General features: G+C 41.0%; 1 protein-coding gene and 1 long non-coding RNA gene across 3 annotated transcripts in view; one reads left to right on the top strand and one right to left on the bottom strand.

Annotated features, from left to right (window-relative positions):
* The window catches only part of RSBN1L (round spermatid basic protein 1 like), a 68,522-nt gene extending 67,882 nt beyond the window's left edge, over positions 1 to 640 (bottom strand). Inside the window, exon 1 of one of the 2 annotated variants that reach the window (XM_080818882.1) lies at positions 14 to 640. In XM_080818882.1, the coding sequence (XP_080675008.1) occupies positions 14 to 593 (580 nt within the window). In that variant the 5' untranslated portion in view covers positions 594 to 640. The remainder of the gene's footprint in view (positions 1 to 13) is intronic. The other variant, XM_080818883.1, reaches the window with a different exon arrangement.
* Positions 641 to 752: 112 nt separating this feature from the next.
* Positions 753 to 23,425, top strand: LOC308352614. Its single transcript, XR_013967667.1, has 3 exons — positions 753 to 1,257; positions 22,689 to 22,849; positions 23,019 to 23,425. It is a non-coding gene; the product is annotated as an uncharacterized lncRNA (long non-coding RNA).
* Positions 23,426 to 24,621: the final 1,196 nt, after the last annotated feature.

Genomic DNA, 24,621 nt, shown 5'->3' with positions numbered 1-24,621 from the left:
CTCCGGCACCCACCTCGAGGCAGCGGCTTCACCTCCCCGTTCTCCTCCCGGGCGGCCCCGCCGGCGTCGCCGGCCCCGCCGAGGCCGTGCCTCCTCCTTTCCTTCTCTCGCTTCTCCTTAGGTCGCCGCGGCTTGGCGTTGGCCGAGGAGGCGGCGGCCGGCAGCAAGAGATGGTGAGGCTGAGCGTGCAGCAGCGTAGGAGGGACCAGCAGTTTGCGCGGCACCGGCTGAGACGAGGAACCGGAGGCTGAGGAGGGGACCGCGGAGCCAGCGGAAAAAGAGAAACTGCTCCGAGCAGAGGACGAGGAGGAGACAGCAGACAGCCCGGGAAAGCTCCAAGACGCGGGGCTGCCATAGCTCTGAGGCGAAGGTGCCGCCAGCGGCTGCAGCTGCCTGCTGTTCCCGCCGCTGCCCCCCTCTCCGTTCAGTCTCCGTGGCGCCTTCTTCTCCTCAGTCCGGACCTTCTTGGCCGACAGAGGACCCGGTGGGTCCCGGAAGGAGGGCTGCAATTTGCCAAACGGTTCTTTCTCCGAGGCGACGGCGGCTGCGGCGGCGGCAGCAGCGCCGTCCACTGGGCTCGGCGGGTCCGCCATTTTGCGCTCCTGTTGTATTTACTCTCCTCGGCTCCCGGGCGCGGGGCAGGGGCGGGCCCTCACCGAGGGGCGGGGGAGGGGTGGAGCGGCCCGGCCATCGGCAGAGCTCTCTATTGGACGAGCCATGCTGAGGGATCCCTCTGGGAGCCAACCGAAGGCGTCAATCTGGAGCCGAAGAGGCGGTATCGCCAAGCGGACCAGTTTTGGAGGTCAAAGCTCCGCGGGGCGCGATTAGTGGCGGAGCTAGCGGTGAGGGGAGGGTCTTCCACTTGTCGCCAGCGTGAACTCTGGTGCCCGGGGAGTGTCCGGAATGAACCCCCAACTCCGGACCCTCAAATCTGCCCCCACCCAGGCGCGCTCATCTGTGGTTCGACTTTTTCATGTATCACTTTCTCTTCCTTTTCTCCCCCCGGGTCCTTTTGGTCCCTCCCCGTCTCTTCGCGCTCAGAAAGCCGAATTTCGCTGATGCTCAGTCAGAGGAGAAAATTTTATGTGGAATTCAGTCCTTCCTTCTGAAAGGCAACAGTCGTTGGACGGGAGGGACTAAAAATCACTTGGTGTCCTGACAAGATTTGTTACTGTTGCTAAGATCGTCAACTCTAATGCTTTAAGCGAGATAACTTCCTGCAAACCCAGAACTTTCGGATTACTTCTAAGCTTGAAGGTAAGACTCCCTGGGGAATTTTTCTTTTAAACTTTAGTGATATACTGTTAAAGATCTTAATTTTATTGCAATTATTATAACTGAGACTTGCTGAGAAAAATCCATTGGCGGTATTTATTGATGTTTGAAAAGAAGGATTTTTTAAAGTGTAAAATAGTGGTTAGCGCCCTGAGTGTTCGATGTTTTATAAGCGTGTATTTTCATTTCTAGCTTAGAAGATAAGGAATTGGGGGGCGGGGTGGGTTACAGTAACAGGTTGCAACCAAAGCAAGAAGCATGATTTTAATTCAACTCAGGTCTCACATAAGATTAACAAGTCAAAGGGATAAATGTAAAAATAAAAAGTAGTCAAATAAGGAAATGAGCAGTCGGAGAATATTCTAAGTCCTAAAAGGAGCCCTATGGTTCCTGTAACTTTTTGGGAAACAGTTAAAAAGTAACTGTCCAGGATTACCAACTCTTGTGACCTCAGGATGTTGGAATTTTTTGTTTTCCCTTTTTTGTTTGTTCAGAATACTTTGGAGTCAAAATTTAATAATGGACTTTTTTTAGATGCCTCAAAATTTTAAAGGAATGAAAGTATTTACCTTTAATACATACCGATGAAAAGTGAAAACTTTGTGGTTGGAATTGACAGTCAGCATGTGTCTTCATGAAAAGTAACATTGTTGGAAGAGTGGACAGAGGATGGGGCTGGAAATCACTGCCTAGTAACTAGCTTTGTAACCTCAGTCACAGTGTTTCATCTGTCAGAACCTCTGTTTTATTTTAATAAATTCAGTTACATGATCACTAAGGTCTCTTACATGCTCTTAACTTCTGCCATATCCAAGAAGCTTTTCAGAATCACACTGAAACCATTAGAATTAAAATAGCCTCTTAATTGTTGACCTTCCAGATACACAAATGTGTCTCATATATATCAATATAGTACCTGGAAACTTACACCATTTATTTTCTCATCTCTCATATAGAAGCTTGGAAAATCCAATTTGATAAGGCCCCAGCTAAAGTGTACTCTCATCCTCATGAATTTGTTTCTGCTTGCACTATATATAGTCTTTTATACTGTTAAACACCCTTATCAGTCCTAACCCTAAATTTGCAGAGCCTGGGCAAGAGTATGGTTTGGAGGCTCACATACCATGTGTCTAAATATTTAAGTTATAAATCAAGATAACAAACTACTATAAAATTATTTAAAAAAATGTATTTTGGGGCACCTGGCGGGCTCAGTCAGTGGAACATGTGACTCTTGATCTCGAGGTTGTGAGTTTGAGTTCCACATTGGGTGTAGAGATTACTTAAAAGAAAAAAATCTTAAAAAAATTAGAAAATGTATTCTACTCTACCACCTTGACTGAAATAATGATCTGGAAGGCCAGGTTTAAATTTATAATTCTCAGACTTCTAGTGTTCTTAGCCAGGCCCTGTTCTCTTCCTATTCCCAGCTTCTTCACCCACCACACCCACACATCAGAAGGGACCGTGCATGCACGCACCTAACATGTCCAAGCTTATGATCACACCCCTTCCTGCATATACTGATGTGTAATCAGCAGCTGTGCGCCCTCTGATCTAGACAGACTTGTCCCCTTGACCTCACAGACTTCTTACTCTTTGCAATAAGAGGAAGATCCTTCCAGGTCTAAGGGCAATTCGTTTATCCGTTATCAGTGCTCAGTGATCTGTTTTCTCTCCTGAGTAATCAGCCATCCCCTTTCAGTTAGGTCAATCCTCATGACATTGAACCAGGAGAGAATTCCCACCTCTATCACCAATTCCTGTTGGCTTCATCTCTGCTACCACTAAAACCATCCACTTTTCTCCATGCCCATTGTTGGCACCCTATTCAAAGTACTATCTCTTCTCCCTAGGATGACTACACTGGCCTTTTTTGTCATTTCTTTATATTTTTGTTTTCTCAAATCTGTTCTCCATTCTACCCAGAATGCTCTTTTTAAGAACCTAAATTTGATCATATCACTTCCCTTGCATCAGACATGCCAATGATCATATCACTTCCCTTGCTTCAGACATCCCAATGGCTTTCCTTGCTTTTAGAATAAAGTACAAATCCTTAATATGACCTACTTGACACATCATGAACTAGTCTCTTCTTCTGTGTCAAGGTGAAAGCTCTTTAGTGTCTAGATTGCACTGTGCTATCTTTCAGCGTAAGAATATTGCATATGTTGGGATGCCTGGGTGGCTCAGTGGGTTAAGTGGCTGCCTTCCACTGAGGTCATGATCCCAGCATCCTGGGATCAAGCCCCGCATCAGGCTCCCTGCTCAGCAGAGCGCCTACTTCTCCCTCTCCCTCTGTCTGGTGCTCTGCCTACTTGTGCTCTCCTATCTCTCTGTCAGATAAATAAATAAAATCTTAAAAAAATATATATATTGCATGGATTGTTTCCACTGCCTGTAATGCTTTTCTCTTTACCTGATGCTTATATGATGGTTTGCATAACGGAGGCAGATACCATGAATGCCTCCTATATTTCTAACCTGCATACCTTGATGGACAGTCGTATCATTCACTGCACTAGGAAACATTGGGGAAGAGTGACAAGTTTGGGATACTCCTTGACCTTGGACCTGATGAACATGAGGTGCCTATGAGAAATCACATCCTTTGGATCTCAGCTCAAGCCAAGTTTCAGTTGTTTAGAAAAGCCTACCTTTTCTTCCCCATCAAGACTAGATTCATACCTTGTTTGTTCCTGCTCTCTTTATCCCCATTTCTTTCGCTTTTGGTTTTTGTCAACTCACTGATAATCTCTGCCTTTCCATTCCCTTTTCAATAACGACAGCTCTTTTGGAATCATACTACTGTATATTCTGCTTCTCGATCTTGTTTGAAACTCTGAGGACAGTCTGTATATTTGAAAGTTGTTCCTTCTCCCTGAGTTGGGGATCACTTCCCCAATTCTACATCACAGAATTTCAAGTTATTATTATTCTTTCAATATCATGCCAAAAGCCCTCCCTTCTATCAGATTTTTGTAGTATGACTGTACCATCCTCCACCGACTTCTTGGTGATTTTGCCACACTTAATGAAGACTTTGATACTTTTTTCATGTTCATCCCCTCTACTCTTCAGCCAACATTTAAACCTCAGTGTCCATGCTAATGAGCTATGCAATATTCTTGCCTCTGTTTCTTCTTGGAGTTGAATTTCCATTCCATTTCAGTCACAAATTGCAGTGGACCTTCCTTGATCCTTTTCATCGCCCTTCCATCTCTGAAATCCTAAACCACAATGTTTTAATATTCAGGGTCCTTACTCCTCTATACCATGCCCTTGTCCATTGACCTAAGGAGAACTCCAGACGCTAGATCTTTTTTTTCACCTAATTATGATTGCCAAATAAAATATAGGACTCCCAGTTAAATTTGAATTTCATATAAACAATGAATAAATTTTTAGTATAAGTATGTCCCATACAGTATTTGGGACATATTTATACTAAAATATCTATTTACATTTATATATTTATATATATAAATATATATATATATTCTTTGTTTATCTGAAATTCAAATTTAGGGGCTCTTGGGTGGCTCAGTTGGTTAAGCATCTGCCTTCAGCTCAGTTCATGATCCTTGGGGTCCTGGGATCAAGCCCTGAGTGGGACTCCCTGCTCAGCAGGGAGCCTGCTTCTCCCTTTCCCTCTGTCCCTTCCCCCCTCCCCGCCCCCACTTTGTGCTTTCTCTCTCAAATAAATAAAATCTTTAAAAAAAAAAAAATTCAAATTTAACCAGATGTCCCTTCTTAATTTTCTCAACATATCTGACAGCCCTACACTAATCTATCCTTTCTGTACTTTCTTCTCTATCGGACCTAGAGCCTATGGTATGTAACTGGTACCAAATACTTGCTAGCGCCACAGTTCCTCACACTGTAATTTTCTTCACCTCTGTGCTCCTGGTAACCCCTCTACCTGCTCTTCGTATCCAGGCTCCTGAGCATTGCTGCCTTTTTTCCATTTAAGTGTTGGTGATTCTTAGGTGTATGTCACTGCTCTTGATCTCACTTTGCACACTTCTGTGTGATATTATGCATCATAGTGTCTTCTGATAGCTCGTAAATGCTGACTCTTCCCACATTCCCTCCTGCCTTAATCTTGCCCTGATTACTGACTCTTTTCCAGATGCCAGGTGGATGTAACCACAAGCACCTCAGTTCATGCCACCCATGCCCATCCTCCCATGTGTCATTTGCTACATTCCTCATCATTCAAGCTACAAACTGGGAATCTTCTTTGACTTCTTTTTTTCCCTCATCCTCCACATTCAATTAGTTACTATCTAGTCAGTTTCTCTTCATTCTTGCGACTGCTTCTGGCCTTCAGGCCTCAGGTCGCTTGAGCTTTGTCGGTGATTTCTTTACTGCCTGTTCTCTCTGCCTTCAGTCTTCTGAACTGTCCTCCATGCTGCTACCAGAATTGTATTTCTAAAATGTAAAATGCTTCAGTCCTTCAGTAATTCCCTTTTGCATATGGAATAAAAGTCATACTTTTTGGTGTAGATATAAGCCATTCTTGATATATAACCCCAGCACTCCTATCTTTCTCAGTTTCCTACAGCTTCCCTCTCTTTCATCCATTCTGAACCATTGTAATTCCCAAAAGAGTTGTACTCTGTGTCACTGTGTGCATTCTCTGTTCTCTGCCTGGAATATAATACTAAAGTCTACTTTAGTCTACTTTAGTCAACTCACTGATAATCTTTAGTAATACTAAAGTCTACTTAACCTTCTCCCTTGTGTGGTGCTCATGACTTCTCAATCAAAATTTAGTCATGCCTTTGTGCCATCATCATTCTGCATAGGATCATTTAACACGTTGGTCTCTGTTTCTAGCCTGTGGGCTCTACAGCAGGGATAATACTGTGTTTATATTTATGTGCACCGTATTTGGTATATGGTCACTGCTCAATAAATGTATGTTGAAAAGAAGTATATAAAGTGCAGGTTTGTAATCTTTACAGTAAGACGGGAACCCAGAGTTACAAACTTGAATGCCAAATGGTCTTGAAAGGCTAAAAAATAATAAAAATAAGGCAGGATAAATGTAATATAATAGGAAGTGGTGATGACTATGGAAAACTGGGAATACTTGCTTTACCTACAAGATACATTTGCTTCTCAGCTCTAGCTGATTGTTCTATATGAAAATGAAGTGGACCAACCTGCTAACTATCTAGATTTTTTTAATGGAAGTTTCCTAAGAAGCTGTGTAAGCCAAACAAAACTTATCTGTGGATCATGTAACCCAGTCTGACTTCTGATCTAGAAAACAATAGCTCAGTTTGGGTCAGGTACCTTTTGAGGGTTTTGTTCGTTTGTTAATCCACAACTCTACCTTTGTTAGTTGCTGGAATAGATGCTAAGTAAATAAAAATGGTCCTTGAGCAACACAGGCGTCAACTGCGTGGGTCCACTCATGTGGATTTTTTTCCATAAATATGGTGAAGTACTATAAATGTATTTTCTCTATCTTATGATTTTCTTCGTAACAGTTTCTTTTTTCTAGCTTACTTTTTTATAAGAATACAATATATAATACATACAATATACAAAGTATGTGTTAGTTGACTGTTAGCATTAAGGCTTCCAGTCAACAGTAGGCTATTAGTAGTTAAGTTTTGGGGGAATCAAAGGTTGTATGCAGATTTTTGACTACGCACTGCATTGTTCGGGGGTCAACTTATACTCAGACTTCCATCCATAATAAATGTTTGTTAGCAGTGCTTTGAGCTGACCTCCACAAGCCTTAGAATCTGCTTTCTCTATACATGATGGTGTCCAATATTCCTGAGCTGAACTAAATCTTCACTCTATTTCACTCTACAGGTATACTATCCCCTGGCCTTGTCCATATTCCTGACACCCTTGGATAAAGGTCCTTATGCTCTATAAAACCCTGTATGAACCTTAAAGACATCTCTTTTACCCATCTGGTTCAGACATCTCAAAGTCCTGCCTCTACCACATTGACCGGCTTATCTTTATGTATATTTCTGACTTGAGTTATGGCTTATAAAGAGTGGTTCTGTGCTTTGGGAAAGCCTGACCTTTTCAGCTACTGTGTTGTCAGTTCTAATTTAGTCTACATCTAGTACAGGGGCCAGCAAACTTGATTTTAAAGGGTCAGGTAGTAAATATTTTAGGCTTTGCAGACCACATGGTCTTCCTAGCAACTACTGCTTGTTGCAGAAAAGCAGCCATAGATAGCATGTAAACAAATGGGGTGACTGGGAGAGAATTATCTGTTAAATTCAACTGCCACTTTCAGTTCAATTGGATGTCTCACAAAACATTTCAGACTTATCATACAGTTTCTTCTCACAATATTTTATAGGTTCCTCCCCTCCTCAGGCATTATTAAATGGTAGAAACCCTCAAGTTTCAGGGCTCCTGGGTGGCTCAGTGGGTTAAAGCCTCTGCCGTCAGCTCAGGTCATGATCCCAGGGTCCTGGGATCGAGCCTGCATTGGGCTCTCTGCTCAGCAGGGAGCCTGCTTCCCCCTCTCCCTCTCCTTGCCTCTCTGCCTACTTGTGATCTCTGTCAAATAAATAAATAAAATCTTGAAAAAGAAAAAAAAAAACCCTCAAGTTTCAATTCAAGGACCCTTTTTTTCTGCCTCACATTATTTTTTTTTCCTGGTCAACCTCAAAAATGCCATAACTTTAATAGATCTGTTTTATAGTAACAGCTCCCCAATGAACACCTCTAAAGCTGACTGCTCCTCTATGTTTGTGACGTGACTACTCTGCATCTTCCACATTTATGTCAAAAATACCTCAGATGCAACATGTCTGTGGCAGAGATGGCTAGTGTATGTTTGCCCCCCCTTCTTCCTTACTATCTGAACCTTTATTTCATTTTGTTTGCTGTGTGCCTAGTTTAAATTTAAAAACAAAAAGCCTGCCCAACCTCCCTTGCTCTTCAAGATGCCAGTGATGTGGTGGGAGTCTTTGGGTAAGGTTTTCAGGAAGCTCCTTTAGGGGTGGGAAGAGGCACTTGGCCTATTTTCCCTTCCCCCCTTCTCTCCTGCCTGGAACTTGGATAAGGGAAAATAAAGAAAGGGCAGTAACTGGTCAAGATTGAAAACTCTCAGCCTATAGATACTTTTTTTTTTTTTTTGATTCAACACTTTAAGTGAGTTGAATTCTCACCTCTTAACCAGTAATATTGTTTTCCAACAAATATGAGCCAACCACTTGCTCAACCACAATCTTCTTTCCAGCTTGAGTATATACTCAAGTTTAACAGAAGGAGAGCAAAGTAGGGGAAAGAAGTTGAAAATTGCAAGGGAGGGAGTGGCCCACAGTTTAAAGGCTTCATTGAAGAGCCAGGAGGAACCACAAAGCAGGAAGAAGATATGAGTATAGGGGGCCGCATAGAGTAAATAGAAAACATCCATAAATGTCTCTTTTGGAGTCAATTTTGTTGCCAGAACTTTTTTTTTTTTTTAAAGGTTTTATTTATTTGACAGACAGAGATCACAAGTAGGCAGAGAGGCAGAGAGAGAGGGGGAGGCAGGCTCCCCGCTGAGCAAGAGCCCGATGCGGGGCTCGATCCCAGAACCCTGAGATCATGACCTGAGCCGAAGGCAGAGGCTTAACCCACTGAGCCACCCAGGCGCCCCTGTTGCCAGAACTTTTATATGGAAGGACATCAGATCATTTTAGAAGGGGATAGGAAGCCTATAAAATATATGACAGGAGCTTTATTCAATGTTGTAAAGCTCTAAAAAGAAAATCATATTTTGTTCTATTCAGTTCTCTAGGAAGAAGGAGCTATTTTAATAAGTGGTGGGTAGAGGGTAAAGTATATTATAACCTTGAAACCTAGGTGTGGCAAAGAGGTATAAAGAAAAATGATAAACTCATAGAATGTCTGGATTGAAAAACCAACCTGTACCCAATATGTGAACTTTCTTTACCACATACCCTTTCCTTTCTTCTTGAACAGAAGCACTTTGCCTCCAGAATAACTGTTCTCTGCTTCATAGTTTCAGCCACACCATCAGACCATCACTGTGGGTAGAAATATAATATTTACTGAGTGCCTTATATAAGCCTCATGTTTGTGGACATTTCACTTCATCCCATGCTTTGAAAAGTTTTCCAAGGCACTTTTCAAAATTGAATTGGAATTCCACATTCATTCTGAACCTCAAACCAGTTTTCTTTCTAATATGTCCTATCTTGCAAGGGGAAGCAGAAGTCTAAAGCATCAAAATTTTAAATTCAAACATTCACCGGGCCTTTTTAGAATATTCAGTTAAGGGGCGCCTGGGTGGCTCAGTGGGTTAAAGCCTCTGCCTTCAGCTCAGGTCATGATCCCAGGGTCTTGGGATCGAGCCCCGCATCGGGCTCTCTGCTCAGTGGGGAGCCTGCTTCCTCCTCTCTCTGCCTGCCTCTCTGCCTACTTGTGATCTCTGTCTGTCAAATAAATAAATAAAATCTTTAAAAAAAAAAAAAAAAGAAGTTTCAGTTAATTTAATTGCTATATTCAGAAAACAGGCATTCCAAAAAGATGCAGTGTTTCTTAGGGCACTGGTGCTTTTGAATAGGCCAGGGATTACTTCTAGGGGAAGGAGTGAGAGTGGGAGAGTATCCCATTCTCCCACTATAGACCTATAGACACAGTGACCTCAGCTTCCAGAAACACTTTATAATTCAGATGCCCAGAAAAACTCTGGGTAACCTGAACATCCTGAAGCAGGTCTCACAGATTCAAAGGGCGAGGAGGGTGGACCCGCAGTTAGAAGAAAACAGTTTTGTGCAAATACTGCACCTACAGCCAGGAAATTATAAAGCTACGACTGTCACAAAGTTATCTTTTCATTATTTTAGTTTCATAGATTTTACTTTGAAAAGCTCTTCTGTATTATTTATTTATTTATTTTTAAAATATTTTATTTATTTATTTGACACAGAGAGAGAGATCACAAGTAGGCAGAGCAGCACACAGAGAGAGAGCACGGGGGAAGCAGACTCCCTGCTCAGCTGTGGGGCTCGATCCCAGGATCCTGAGATCATGACCTGAGCTGAAGGCAGAGGCTTAACCCACTGAGCCACCCAGGCACCCCTGTATAATTTATTTACAGGGCCATGAAATAATACATATCTTGCCTTAGATTGAGGTGCTGGCTGTTTTTGATTCCCCTCAGATGAATAAGTATTTATATCTTTGATTGAAAAATAGATGTAACGTTAAACAGCTAAAGAACCATCAAATAAATCACTGCTTCTTAAGTTAACTTTCAAATCTAACTCAAGCTATGATTAAATCTGCTTACATTGTAATGCCTGGTTTTTTTTCTCTTTTTTTTTTAAGATTTTATTTTTAACTAATCTCCACACCCAACATGCGGCTCGAACTCACAACCACAAGACCATGAGTTGCAGGCTCCACCAGCTGAGCCAGCCAGTTGCCTCTGTAATTCCTATTCTTAGGATTTGAATCCTGATCTTTCCCTATGTTTAATTTTAATGCGTGAAAAATTCTAAGTTCTATATTATTGATACTGGGAGTTTTACATCTGTTAGGTAAAGAGGACAGAAAAAGGAAGGTACAGGTCTAGACCCTGGAAACCTTGAATACCAAGGCACGAAAACTGGGATCAAAGTTTGCCATATCCAGCCTTGCCAACATAGATGTACAAGTCCAAGTGCCAAAGAGGGGAAACTCTCTTTTTGTAAAGTTGTTGTAACTTGGGTGGAGTTTGCCTTAAGGCTTAATCTTGCCACCCGAGTTCGCAAATACTAGCAGTGTCCCTTGTTCATCACCTTGATCTAGGACAGAAGTGTGAGGAGTATGGACGTTCAGTCTCTTCAACTTCTTCATGGTGAACTGTCAATATAGAGGCACAGGTATTAGAGTTCTAAATACCAAGGGAAGTACTTCAGTGATGATCACAGGAAAATAAGCCCAAAGTAATGCAACACCAATGTAAACAACAGGTATATGGTCATAATGTGTGGTGCTCATAAATGAATAAATAACTTAGTTGAGATTCAGTACTACTTCTGATACTTCAGTTAGAGGTATTAAACAAAAAAAGACAAATATATTAGTGGCAAATGATACAGATTTGTTTGAAGATATGAAGGACATCATTATTTTTATTTCTATTGGCATACTAATAATGTCTTTTATCCCTCTATAACTAAAAATATAAATCCTACTTGTATCAACTCACATTGTCTCTTCTGCCCCCCAGAATAATCTCTCATGTTTATGATGATATGTTTAGTAATTTTTAAAAAAGGGGTTTTTTGCTGATCATTGATATTATTTTCTATAGTTTCTTTATTCCTTGGTATACTACCACTTAAACTAGAGGTGCTTCTCTTACTACGTTTTATGGATTCCCTTTTTCAGTTTATTTTCAAATAATTATTAGTCCATTTTTTCTTATTTTCCATGTACATTGTGTTCAGTTAGCAAATGCTTATTTTTTTTAAGTTTTTATTTATTTAAGTAATTTCTATACCCAGTGTGGGGCTCAAACTCACAACCCCAAGATTGAATTGCCAGGCACCCCGAGTTAGCAAATACTTATTAAGCATTGTCCCAGACAGTAGGCTAAGTTCTGGAAATACAGCAGTAGACAAGGCAGACATGGTCCCTGTCCTCAAGTAGCAGACCTTCCTTTCTAGTCACAAGATACGTTTCCAATAAGCCTTTCATTGGTGCTTCGTTATTCAAGACTGTCGTCTCATTTGTTATTCATTTATTCATACAACAAACAGTATTGAGTATCTGTGTGTAGCCAGCATAGCATGACAATATAATTAGGAAAACAGACATAACAGGGGCACCTGGGTGGCGTCAGACTCTTGATTTCGGCTCAGCTCATGATCTTAGGGTCATGAGACCGACCCTCACATGGGGCTCTGTGCTCAGCGCAGAGTTTGCTTGTCCCTCTCCCACTTCTCCCTTCTCCTCCCACCACTCATGTGCACGCTCCCTCTCTCTCTCTCTGTCTCTAAATCAAAAAAAAAAAAAAAAGAGAGGCATAACAGGTAAATTCTAGCACTGTGGTTAAAATAATGCAGTGGTAGCATGAACTATGTACATGGAAGATAGAAAAGGTAGATTAACAGCTCTAGCTGGAGAAACAGAAAAGAGCATCCTGGAGAAGATAATATTCAAGCTGATTAAAGATTAGTAGACAAAGAAGATGGAGAAGGACTTTTGAGGCTGAGTAAAGAACATTTGGAAAAAGATAAGGAACCATATGTTAAATGTGATACTCTCTATAAGTACATCATAGTTCAAGTATAAAGGACATGAACTATCATAAGAGGAAAGGAGCTTCCCAAATGGGCTAAGGCCAGATTGTGAAAGGTGTTGTTTGCGATTACCTTAGCATGCTGAAGAGTCAGTGAACACATCTTACTAACTTAAGGGCTTTAATGAGGAAGAGTGAAAAATGTTCATGTAACTGTTTCACTTCCTGCTAATTGCCCATGGTTTCACCAGGTACTGCTTCCTGACTTTAGCTGAATAGTTCTGCTTGCCATATAAGACTCATTTACCTTTTGACTATCTGTGTGATACTTAAATACTATTCCAGTTATCACAGCTTTTTTATTATTATTATTCATTTTAGAGAGAGGGATGGGGAGGTGCAGGAAAGGGAGTGAGAAAATTGCAAGCAGACTCTGCGACCAGTACGGAGCTCACTGCAGCGCTGATCTCATGACCCAGAGATCATGACCTGAGCTGAAACCAAGAGTCAGATGCTTAAGAGACTGAGCCACCCAGGCACCCCTCACAGCTTTTTGCAAACCAAATTATAATAGGAAAAATTTGAAATTCTGAAATTAAATTTATTTTTGCTCTTACTAAAAAACTGTTGGAATTTAAAGCGTCATATTCACTTTACAGAACTAATGTCTTTGTTCAGCTCTCTTATTTATATTCCTATTTATGACTACTTTTTTTATTTGAAAGCATAAAAATACTTTGAAAGTAAAATCATTAAATACTTTGACTTTGTTCGTAAAACAGTATTTAGGTAGCTTCTTCTTTCTTTTACTCTATTTTTCAAAGTTAAAAGTCTATTTTGAAGAGATATTTGCCACACATATAGATGCCAAAGGAGGGGAAAATGGTTTAAAATACTGTTAAACTAAAGCCAATGAAATGTAAACCAGTGGTTATACTTATAGGAGGGATCAAGTCAATACTTAACCCACTCTCGAAAAGGAAAATCTGAAAGAGGACTGTTCGTGGTGTTAAAGTAAGACTTTCCTTTATTTCAAGAAGCATGTATTAAGCACTTTGTGCCAAACTCCATTTTAGTCACTGGAAATATAAATATGAATAAAACACAGTTCCTGCTCTCAGTACACTTGTTGTCCAGTGAAATGTTAAGTTGAACTGCATGAATTTGCTTTGGTTTTTTAGGTCAAAATGTTCAAATACCAGCACAGCCTACCGCGTATAGGTGAACAGAGATTTGCCATGATAGAGACAGGAACAAGGTACTATATGCACCAAGGAAGTCCTTCATCCTACCCAGAACACTCAGTGAAAGCTTTCCAAAGGAAATGACATTTGAGCTGAGTTTTAGAAAATGATTGGGAGTTCACTGTGCGTTTACAGGAAGCAAAGAGAATGAGGGCATTCCAGAAATAGGAAACAGCATGTGCAGAGTCGTTGAACCGAGAATGAGCCTTGCACATGTGGGAATCTGCAAATAGTTCAGACAGGTTGGAATGCCAGATACGTTGGGGGTGACAGGAGACGAAGCAGGTGAAGTATCAGAGGGCAGAGGGTTGGGTGTGTTAAGCCAAAGAGCTTGATTTTATCGTTGAGATGGGTGAGTTATGTGTAAGCCAGAGAGGGTGCAAGACTTAATCTGTCAGGGTTCAGAAAGAAAATATTACCACTTATATATTTACCTTTGCCTTATCTTTTTAAATTTTCCAATTAAACAGGGGTTATTATGTATGTAATTCCTAATGCAGTAGTGGATGTAAATAATTTATGAATAAGTAAATACACACATGTATTATGGTGTGTTATGGTTTGAATTTTGTCCCTCCACAATTCATGTTGAAGTCCTAACCCCTAGTCTCTCAGAATATGACTTTTTTTTTTTTTAAGATTTTAGTTATTTATTTGACAGAGAGGGAACACAAGCAGAGGGAGTGGGAGAGGGAGAACAGGCTTCCTGCTGAGCAGGGAGCCCAATGCGGGGCTCCATCCCAGGACTCTGGGATCATGACCTGACCCAAAAGCAGATGCTTAATGACTGAGCCATGCAGGCATCCCTCAGAATATGACTTTTTTTGGAAATAGGGTCCTTAAAGTTGTAAGTAGTTAAGATGAGATCACACCAGAGTAGTGTGGGCTCCTAATCCCCTAATTGGTGTCCCTATAAAATAGAGCCTGGCATATGAAGAGGAAGGCAGAGATTGGATTAATGCTTCTACAAATCAAGGAAGTCCAGGATGGCCAACGTACCCTCAGAAGCAATGGGAGAAGCATAAAACAGATCTTTCTCTCACAGCCATCAGAAGGAACCATTCATGCTGATACCATGATCATGGATTCTAGCCTCCAAAATTGTGAGATGCTTTTCTGTTGTTTAAGCCATCCAGTTTGTGGTACTTTGTTATGGCGGCCTTTGAAAACTAACACCTGGTGCATGGTCAGAAAGTTTGGAGACCCCAGTTACAGAATGAGAGCCATTGAAGAGTTGGTTTATGTTTAAGAATCCACATTATATATGTCCTGTCTTTATGTAGTCTCTGTATTTAATAATTTATTTTAACTTGAAGAGATTTCTTAGCTTCTCAGTACTTTATTTCTTAAACCCAGTATAGTTGGAAAACCATCTGTTCACATTTGTGTTTGGTGTAGTTTTTGTTAGAGGAAGAAGGAATTGGGAAACATTTGACCTTTAGTTCAAAACAGGGTGGTGATATGCAACAGTTTTAGGGGGAAAAATTTATGTTTAAGAACCCCACTAGGCCGAAGTGGAGCCAAAATCAGAAATAGGGTCCTACCAACAGAATTCATAGCTGTGAAAAGGCTGATCGTCGGTGCAGGGAGGACTGTAGCCAATGCATGTATTATTCTGGCTGTGTTAATCTTCAAGTGCTAAAGACAAGCAGTCTTTTTGTACAAGTTACACATTAGTTATGTGCCTGAGGTTCCAAAATAGTATAACTGAGACAGTGTTCAAGGCCAGAGGTAACACCTTAAACTCAATATATGTCTTTGGAACCTATGTGTGGGTCCGCAAAATCCAGAAGTCAGCAGTACATTAATTAGTATATTACTTAATATTAACTAATATATTAATATAAAACCAGGTCAGTAATATATTAACATATTAATAAATTATTGTGTTTATATATTAACACAAAATATATTTACATATTAATACAATTAACATATATACATACTTTTGTATATTTTTGTTATTTTAGCTCTTTGTAGGATATGGAATATTTGATCATTTCTGGCCTTATTTATGCAAGTCAACTAAAGCACTTTCAAGTACTACTACTTTTCTGAAAATTCGGATGTATTTGTAATAGCTCTGTCATCCTTTAGACAAATAGCTGTTGGACTTTTGTTTTTTGTGGGTTTTTTTTTAAGATTTTATTTATTTATTTGACAGACAGAGATCACAAGTAGGCAGAGAGGAAGCAGGCAGAGAGAGAGAGAGGAGGAAGCAGGCTCTCCGCTGAGCAGAAAGCCCGATGTGGGGCTCGATCCCAGGACCCTGGGATCATGACCTGAGCTGAAGGCAGAGGCTTTAACCCACTGAGCCACCCAGGTGCCCCGCTGTTGGACTTTTTAAAGTAATAGAACCCTTTCTTAAAATAAACTTTTATGTGGAACCCCAATATGCCATAATTGCATTAGCAGTTTACCCATCATAGAGGACTGGCCATTTGTAAAAGCATACCCTAATGTTTTAAATCTTTTTTCTTACATCTAGTCTGGAAGTTCTATATTTTGTGGATATATTTGCAATATTCACTGTAATTTGCTAGCAGAATGAGAAGAAATTTATATAGGAGAGAATAATAAATATGCTACTGACCTATGATCATAGAGCTTGTGCTTGGCATAGCTTTCCAGTAGTGGAACTACATTTATAAGGACCCATCCATCATCTCTAATTTGGTCCCCTTTGTAACCAACACACAGCAGTCTGTGACCTACAGCTACTTGGTCTAGAATATAATGTCTACTGTCCTATAGAAACACATTTCTCATAAGGGACTTTCTTTTCCAGCTTCCACCACTGTTCTTTTAACAGTTTTTGGTTTTGCTCTATTCATTTTAACTACACTTTTGCCACCTTTGGACTCTAATAGACTCAAAAACCTGTTTGTCCAGTTCAGCACATGGGGTTTTTTTTTTCCTCACTTATGACTAATAATCATATTGTTGTAGGCTGATACATATTTGGAACTATATATACTTTTTATGTGTTTAGATTGTTATAAAAGCTAGCACCATATGGAGAAGTTGAGGATAGCAATGGAATCTTTCAGAATAAGAGTTTTAGCCTTCATGGTATTTATCAAATGGCTCATTTTTTAAGAACAAGATAGGTCAGGTAGCCAGTCTGACTGCCAGTAAATTACAATTCAGACTTTTCTACCTTTTTCTAAAATGTACATATAAAAGGATAGAAATAATAGGCTATATGGTCATCAGTGAATCTTTTCAATAAAATATACCCAGAGTCTTTATTCTTTTGTTGTTGTTGTTGTTGAAGTATAATCAACATACAGGGTTATATTAGTTTCAGGTGTACACTATACAGGTGTATATAGATTTAACAATTCTATATATTACTACCCAGAGTTTAGTATCAAATGTTTTTTGAGCCCCTACCATATGCTCATTATGCTAAGTTTTAAGTATACAGTGATAGACTAAATGAACATGATCTTGGCCTCATGGGATAGATATTTTACAAAGACAGACATAGCACACTATATATATATACACACACACAAACACACAACTTATTTACACACAGACATAGCATACTATATATATGTATACACACATTTATTTATCATTCTATTACATTTATGTTATATATCACATATATATCACATATATCACATATATAACATAAATGTAATAGAATGATAAAATACAATAGTACAATGCTCTGATACAAGTTATGAGGAAAATAAACCGTTCTTCAGTAGAGGAAAAGAAGCTACTTTAAACAGAACAATCAGAAAAGGAATGAGAAGTGAAAAGAAAGCATTCTAAGCAAAAAAAAAAAAAAAAAAAAAAAAAACACTTGTGCAAAGGCCCTGAGGGCCATAAAGTACTGGACTTATCAAGGAATGAGATGTTAAGTTCCCAGAGGAAAAGATTTTTTTCTTTTGTCTAGAACAGTGTATGTTACATAACAATCACTATAGAAATATTTGTTTACAACTGAATGAATATCTCTATACTTAGGATTTAGTGAGTACAAGTTGAGGTTGAAGAAGTAGGAAAGGACCAGACCATGCCAAGCCCTGGGATCTAATTTACATTTTATAAAAATCATTCACAACTGTGTAAGGAATTGTTTGGTAGAAGAAGGGAAACCCACACACTGGAAGAAAAGAAACTCAGGTTCATGATGCTGTGAAGGTAGAGACAGGTGGACCAAAGAAATGAGTAAATAACTGAATGTTAGAGCCAAGGTCAATAGGTTTAACTTCCTGCCCACTTCACCTCTTCAGCAACTTAGCAAAGTGATTGTATCTGATATATATCTTTGTACCCCTAGAACTTCCACAGCCCTTCAACCCCCAGACCAAGCCTGGAAGGAAATTAGCCTTTGGCTAAGAATTTAATCAAGCCCTGAAGAAAGTAATTTCGGAGTGTCTCCTGAGTCTTTGTATAACTAAGAGAGTGACCATCTTAAAGGAAATCACAAGGAAGATCAAGAATGTAGATGACTCTACATTACTGACTTGGTTTATGTCCAATGAGTATTTCTTTTAAAGAGATTTTTACCACACATACGGAAGCAAAAGCAAGGGAAAAAATCATTTTTTTTTTTAATATTGCTAAGCTCTTGCTAACCGTGATACTAAACTAATGGTTATTCTTACAGAAGGCTTACCCCTCTCACACATCCTCTGGCAATGTTGCAAGTAAATAGTTCTTTTCATAGAGACTCTACCTGTCATTCTGTGCAGTGACCAGCAGAATTGAGCCTAGGGACTGGCAGAGAAGTGTCTGGAATACTAAGGAGCAACTCCTTGGTGGATAACTAAGAACATTAAGACAAAGTCTCATGGGGCTCCTGGTTCACTCAGTTGGTGGAGCATGCAACTCTTGATCTCAAGATCTTATGAGTTTAAGCCCCATGTTGGGCGTGGAGACTACTTAAGTAATAAAGTAAAAATAAGGGGCGCCCGGGTGGTGCAGTCAGTTAAGCGGTGGTCTCTCAGTTTCAGCCCAGATCATGATCTCAGGGTCATGGGATCAAGCCCTGCATCCGGCTTCATGCTCCGTGCTCAGCAGGGAGTCACTTGAGATTCTCTCTCTCCCTCTCCCCCTACGTCTTCCCACCACTCACTTCTCTCTTTCTAAAATAAATAAATCTTTAAAAAAAAAAAAAAAAAGAAGACAGAGTCTGTCTTCTCCTATCATATACTAAAAAAAAACATTGACTGGGGCTATGAGGCTGACGGTTGTTTTATAACCCTGATTAGCCGCTCATAGGTTCTCAGTGAATCGGGATTTGCTACATCACAAGGTAATCTGTCCCACTTTTGTACTGCCCTCGTATTTAGACAGTTATTTCTTTCACTGAGCCAAGTATCCCCCCCAATTCCTACCCATTGTATGTAGTTTTACTTTCTAGAACCTCCATAAATAAAGCTAATCCCTTTTGTTGGAATTTTAAGATTTTATTTTGGAATGGCTGCCTGGGCTACTTTTAATCTTTTGCAAGAGAAAATGAAGCAGGGCAGGAGTTAAACTTGGAAGATGCAGAGGACATAGTGCCCCATGTGAAGGCAGGTTTTGTCTAAAGATTGGCCAGTCACTTCAGCCTTTTCAATGAGGCCACTCAGTCTGCACCTGCATGATGCCGCAGTATTCTCCTGGATCTTAAAGCAACCTCAGTTCCGGGTGCTGCTAGAAGAAGAAGAAGAATAGCCAAAATAATTGAAAAGCAGATCACTGCCCCCTTCTCTTCCCCCTCTCCGTTCTTAAGTCACTTACGGAACTGGTAGAAAGTTATCTGCTTTGAGTTTTAGGATACCCATCTTCTCACTGCCTTGACCTTGATAGAACCTGATGCTTCCCTTTCCTGAGACATTCCAGGCCTCTGCAGAGCAGAGCGGCTGTCCCTTTGGCTGTGTTCTCCCTCAGCATATTCTGTACTATACTGTCTCTTGCCCTCTTTCTTCAGGAGCTGTTCCTCTCTTCCAGAAATGTAAGTTCTGTGCCATACTCTTCATGTTGTAGTTTTACACCTTTTTAAAAAAATTCCTTTAGGGGCCCCTGGGTGGCACATTCATTTAGGTGTCTGACTCTTGGTTTCAGCTCATGTCATGATCTCAAGGTTGTGGGATGGAGACATGTGTTGGGCTCTGTACCCAGTAGGGAGTCTGCTCGTCCTTTTCCCTCTGCTCTGCCACACCCTGCTGTGTGTGCACACGCTGTCTCTCTTAAATAAATAAATAAAATCTTTTTTAAAAAGTAAATTCTTTTATTATCATTGTATTGGGGCCTCCTCAAAGGAGAAGGGCTAAATATGCAGTGTCAGTGAGCCAGCTTGTACCAGAAACAGTAACACAACATGTATAATCATTTGTACAAGCATATCACATTTGGAAAACAGAGAAAACTAAACATCTATAATTGTACCACACTAACACAAACCCACTGATCCATTTTTTTATACATTTATTCATTCCTGCAAGTCACCAGATTATTTACTGAGTACCTATTTTAGTAGTAATCACCTGGCTTTCTAGGGAATTAAGATCTAGTAAGGGAATTGTGACTCGGTAGAAATAACCATGAATATACCATGATTTTGGTATATTTTTATTGGATCCTAATCTTATTATGTCTACTTACTACATTGCAATTATATGGTCTATTCAATCTTACATGCTTTATTTTACTTTTAATTTACCTCACAGTGGTAGTGACAAGAGAGGTGCAAAACTGTTTATTCTTGCCTGTGAGGAATGAGATTCTGTTATCTATTTTTTTAAATATATTTTTTAAAAGATTTTATCTATTTATGGCAGAAAGAGATAGCAAGAGAAGGAACACAAGCACAGGGGAGCTGGAGAGGGAGAAGCAGGCTCCCCACTGAGCAGGGAGCCTGATATGGAGCTCAATATGGGGTTCAACGCCAGGACACCAGGATCAAGACTCAAGCCGAAGGCAGATACCTAACGACTGCGCCACCCAGGTGCCCCAGGATTCTGTTTATCTTTAACCTGAGTCTGTAGTTGACATAGCAGGCTCTGTTCCTTTTCTCCTTCGCAGCGCCTATCCCTAGCTGCACTGCTTGTCTGCCTTACAACTGGGTCATCAGCTGTGGGCAGACAGGCACTTCTTACTGCCCAGCAGTCTTCAGTGAAGGTGCCAGTAGAGCTCACTCTTACCAAATTGGAGGCTGGGGCAGAATAGGCATCGGTCTGGGAAAAGGATCAGCCCTGGTCTATCTACTTCAGTTCCTTGCAGATAAGCATGCAAACAGATGACAGAGGTCTCCTGACTTAAGCTGTAAGACAGTGATCCTGTGGGCATTTCCTCATTTCCTGACTTGACTCTTCTTGCCTTGTTCCTCTCTCCCTCCCTCCTTCCCTCCCTCCTTTCCTTCCTTCCTTCTTATTCTTTTCTTATTCTTTTACCTCTTCTCCTCCCAGATTTTCACAAAAGACTGCTTGTTTTTTGTTTTTGCTTTTTTTTCTTCCTGAAATATCACCTCTCCCCATGGAAAAAGTAAAGGCCTAGTTCATTTGATCCCTTCTTGTGTCTTACAGATTTCATAGCCTCTAGGCCACCCTCAGGTCATGATCCTGGAGTCCTGGGATGGGGAGCCTGCTTCTCTCTCTCCCTTTGCTGCTCCCCCTGCTTGTGCATGCTCTCTCTCTCTGTCAAATAAATAAAATCTTAAAAACAAACAAATTTCATAATGTCAGGTATCCATTTGAGATCTACAGCTTTAGCCCTTGCCTGGTTTCTGCTCTCTGTAGTTACAATCATATTTTATTTTATTTTTTAAAGATTTATTTATTTGACAGAGAAAGAGTGAGAGAGGGAACACAAGTGGGGGAGTGGGAGAGGGAGAAGCAGGCCTCCTGCTGAGCAATGAGCCCAATATGGGGCTCCATCCCAGGACCCTGAGATCATGACCTGAGCCGAAGGCAGACGCTTAATGACTGAGCCACCCAGGTGCCCCACAATCATATTTTAATATAACTAAATCCCACCCCAGTGTTTTTTTTTTTAACAATTCATTGGTTTTTAGCATATTCACAGAGTTGTGCGACTACTACCACAATCTAATTTCAGAATTTTTTTATCACCCTAGATAGAAACCTTACACCCATTAGCAGTCACTCATTTCCCCTACTCTTCTGCCAGCCCTAGTTAACTACTTATCTACTCTCTGTCTCTGTAGATGTCATTCCTACTGTTTGCAGAGAGGCCAGGTACAGATGGGGAGAAAAGTGAGCCCTGGTTCGGAAGTGAGCTCCTGCTTCTGTTCTCTGATTCTCCGCCATCCCCACAATTTGAAGTTAAACTTCTTGCCCCTTTGAAGATGTTCTTCCAAAGATTTCCACCTGATCTCCAAAAGATAATCGTGTATTAATATATGTAAATATAGATGTATTCCTAAATTTAATCTTATTTCATAACTTCAATCTTATTTCCTATGAATGAGTCATCTTAGTGCATACACATGCACACATGCTCCCTGGCCCTGACTTACATTTCACAGCCTTCTTGTCTGACCAGGCAGTGAAGGACATCATGCCTCCAACACTGTGCCCTAATTCTTTGAAGAACACTTAGGTTCTTCATAGCAGGCTGCCATACCTCATTCTGGCTAATTTTAGGTGAGATGATTTCAAAATTACTAGGTAACAGTAAAGAGTGGGAGCCAGTCGAATGAACCATGGGAAATGACTTGGGGAAAGCACCCCTCTCTGTCATGTGTACAACCAGAATTGACCTGGGAGAGACAGAGGAGTGTCAGGTTGGAGTAAGAAGGCTCCTTAGCCCTTGCCTTTTCCAGCTAGAGTATCTTAGCCCCTGCCTCCCCACCCCTTGGGAGTGGTCCTTTGTGATGTCTAAGCTCCCTGGGGCCACCATTGGCTGTGGTGAGTGTCCTGCTGACCAAACAAAGCTGAGAGGGCGTGAACCCTCATTGTCCCCAGAGAGGTATATATACAGAGGACGGGACTACTGGAGTAGACACCAGAGAAGCTGCAACATGGCAAAAGTGGCAGAGAAATCATGGGAGCCACAAACCACAAACACCAAGCGGTGGAGGAAGAGGAAGAACCAGTCTCGATCCAGATCAAGAGGCGCTAGCAAGGTCAGATGATTCTGCCCAAGCTTCTCTTCTCCCCCTTTTATCTTATCTCCCCCCTCCATCCCCTCCCCAGATAACCTCTCTCTCCTCCTTAGCCCCCCACTTTCCACCCAGCCTCCATTCCCTCCTCCCAATTCAGTGTCCTTCTGGGCTCACCTTGTTGCCTTACCAGGTGCTAAAGATCTACAAGAAGGTAAAAAGATCACTTCACACGAGTTCAAGAAAAAAATACTCTCCTAAAGTTATAACCACTTCCAGAAGAAAGAAGAGGGTGAGAAGGGCCAACAAGTTTCAGCCGTTGCCGTAGGCTGAGAGGCAAAAGCAGCCAGGACAGACCCAGCGGACTCTATGGAGCAACACCACTCCAATTCAAGACCATGTAAACAGCCCCTACAGAGCAAGCTTCCGAGACCTCGGACAGCCTGCGTCTAGGATCCTGGCTGCGGGGAAATGGCCAACTGCAGAGAGACCTACTCGGACCCTGATGTTGAACAGAGAACACAAATGGAGGTGATCAAAATAAAATCAACAGGGTTGGAGAAGCCCCTCCAAAAAATAAAATTAGGCACTCTGCACAGCAATGAGTTGTGTTGCATTACTGCTTGAGACCGTTCCTCAGAATGAGAGCTTAAAATGACAGAGAAGCTTAGCGTCTTTGTTGTAAACCAAGTCCCTGGTCCCATGACATCTACCTGAGAAGATGTACATACACCTTCCCAGGGGTGGAAAAATGTCTTTCCACCACATTCTCTATCTCTGGCAGACGGGTTTAACAACTCCCTTATTTGGTAGTCAACATTCACTTTAAATGTGGGTGAAACTGGGAGAAAACACAGCATTGCCCGTGCTCACTCTAAGAGGCTGAAAAGCAATGGGGAAGGGAAAGGGGGGCAAAGAGAAAGGAGAAAGCCACGATGTCCCCAGGAGGCTCTGACTTTGTCAGTCTTGATGCAGAACTGAACTGCTCTGGTCACTTGGGAATGATTCAGTTGGATGTTGAAGGTCCCTAGGCTTCATGGGCTGCCTCATCCTCTGTTAACTAGTGGTGAGTTATAACAAAGGACAGGAGCACGAGGCGCAGCCACCAGGAGAGGGTACACATGTGGCCACATCACACAGGGGCATCACAGATCGCCAGCTCAGCTCTGAATCTGCCTACCTTCCCCCCACCCCCCATTAGTCGTTCATCCCCTCTGATGCCCAGAATGGAGCACTCACTCTGTGTGCCCTGTGGAGGCAGAAACGGTCGAGATTCAATATTTATAGGTTAAAACAATGACCCTCAAAAAATCGTGACTCCCTCCAAGAGAACATGGAAAAACTGTATACCTTTTTATACAATTTTAAGTTGACATCCCCAAATTTTTACCATGAGTTTAAATATTTACTGAGGATATAATTTCTAACTTATAAATATTGATATTTAAAATAAAACTGTTACATTAGACTTTTTAATTTAGTCTGATATATATTATTGTATATTATGTATTGATGTATATTACTGAAAAAATTCTTTCATATGGCATGGCAAGGAATGGTTTCACTAGCTGCTTGTTGAAATATTTTAGCAGATCCAAAGTTGGTTTTTTTTGGTGTTTGTTTTTAAAGATTATATTTATTTGACAGAGAGAGAGATCACAAGTAGGCAGAGAGGCAGGCAGAGAGAGAGGGGGAAAGCAGGCTCCCTGCTGAACGGAGAGCCTGATGCAGGGCTCGATCCCAGGACCCTGAGATCATGACCTGAGCCAAAGGCAGAGGCTTAACCCACTGAGCCA

Source organism: Martes martes (assembly GCF_963455335.1).
Source record: "Martes martes genome assembly, chromosome: 11".
In the NCBI taxonomy this organism is placed as follows: Eukaryota; Metazoa; Chordata; class Mammalia; order Carnivora; family Mustelidae; genus Martes; species Martes martes.
The sequence above is the reverse complement of the archived record's forward strand: the minus strand, read 5'-3'. Positions and strand labels throughout refer to the sequence as shown.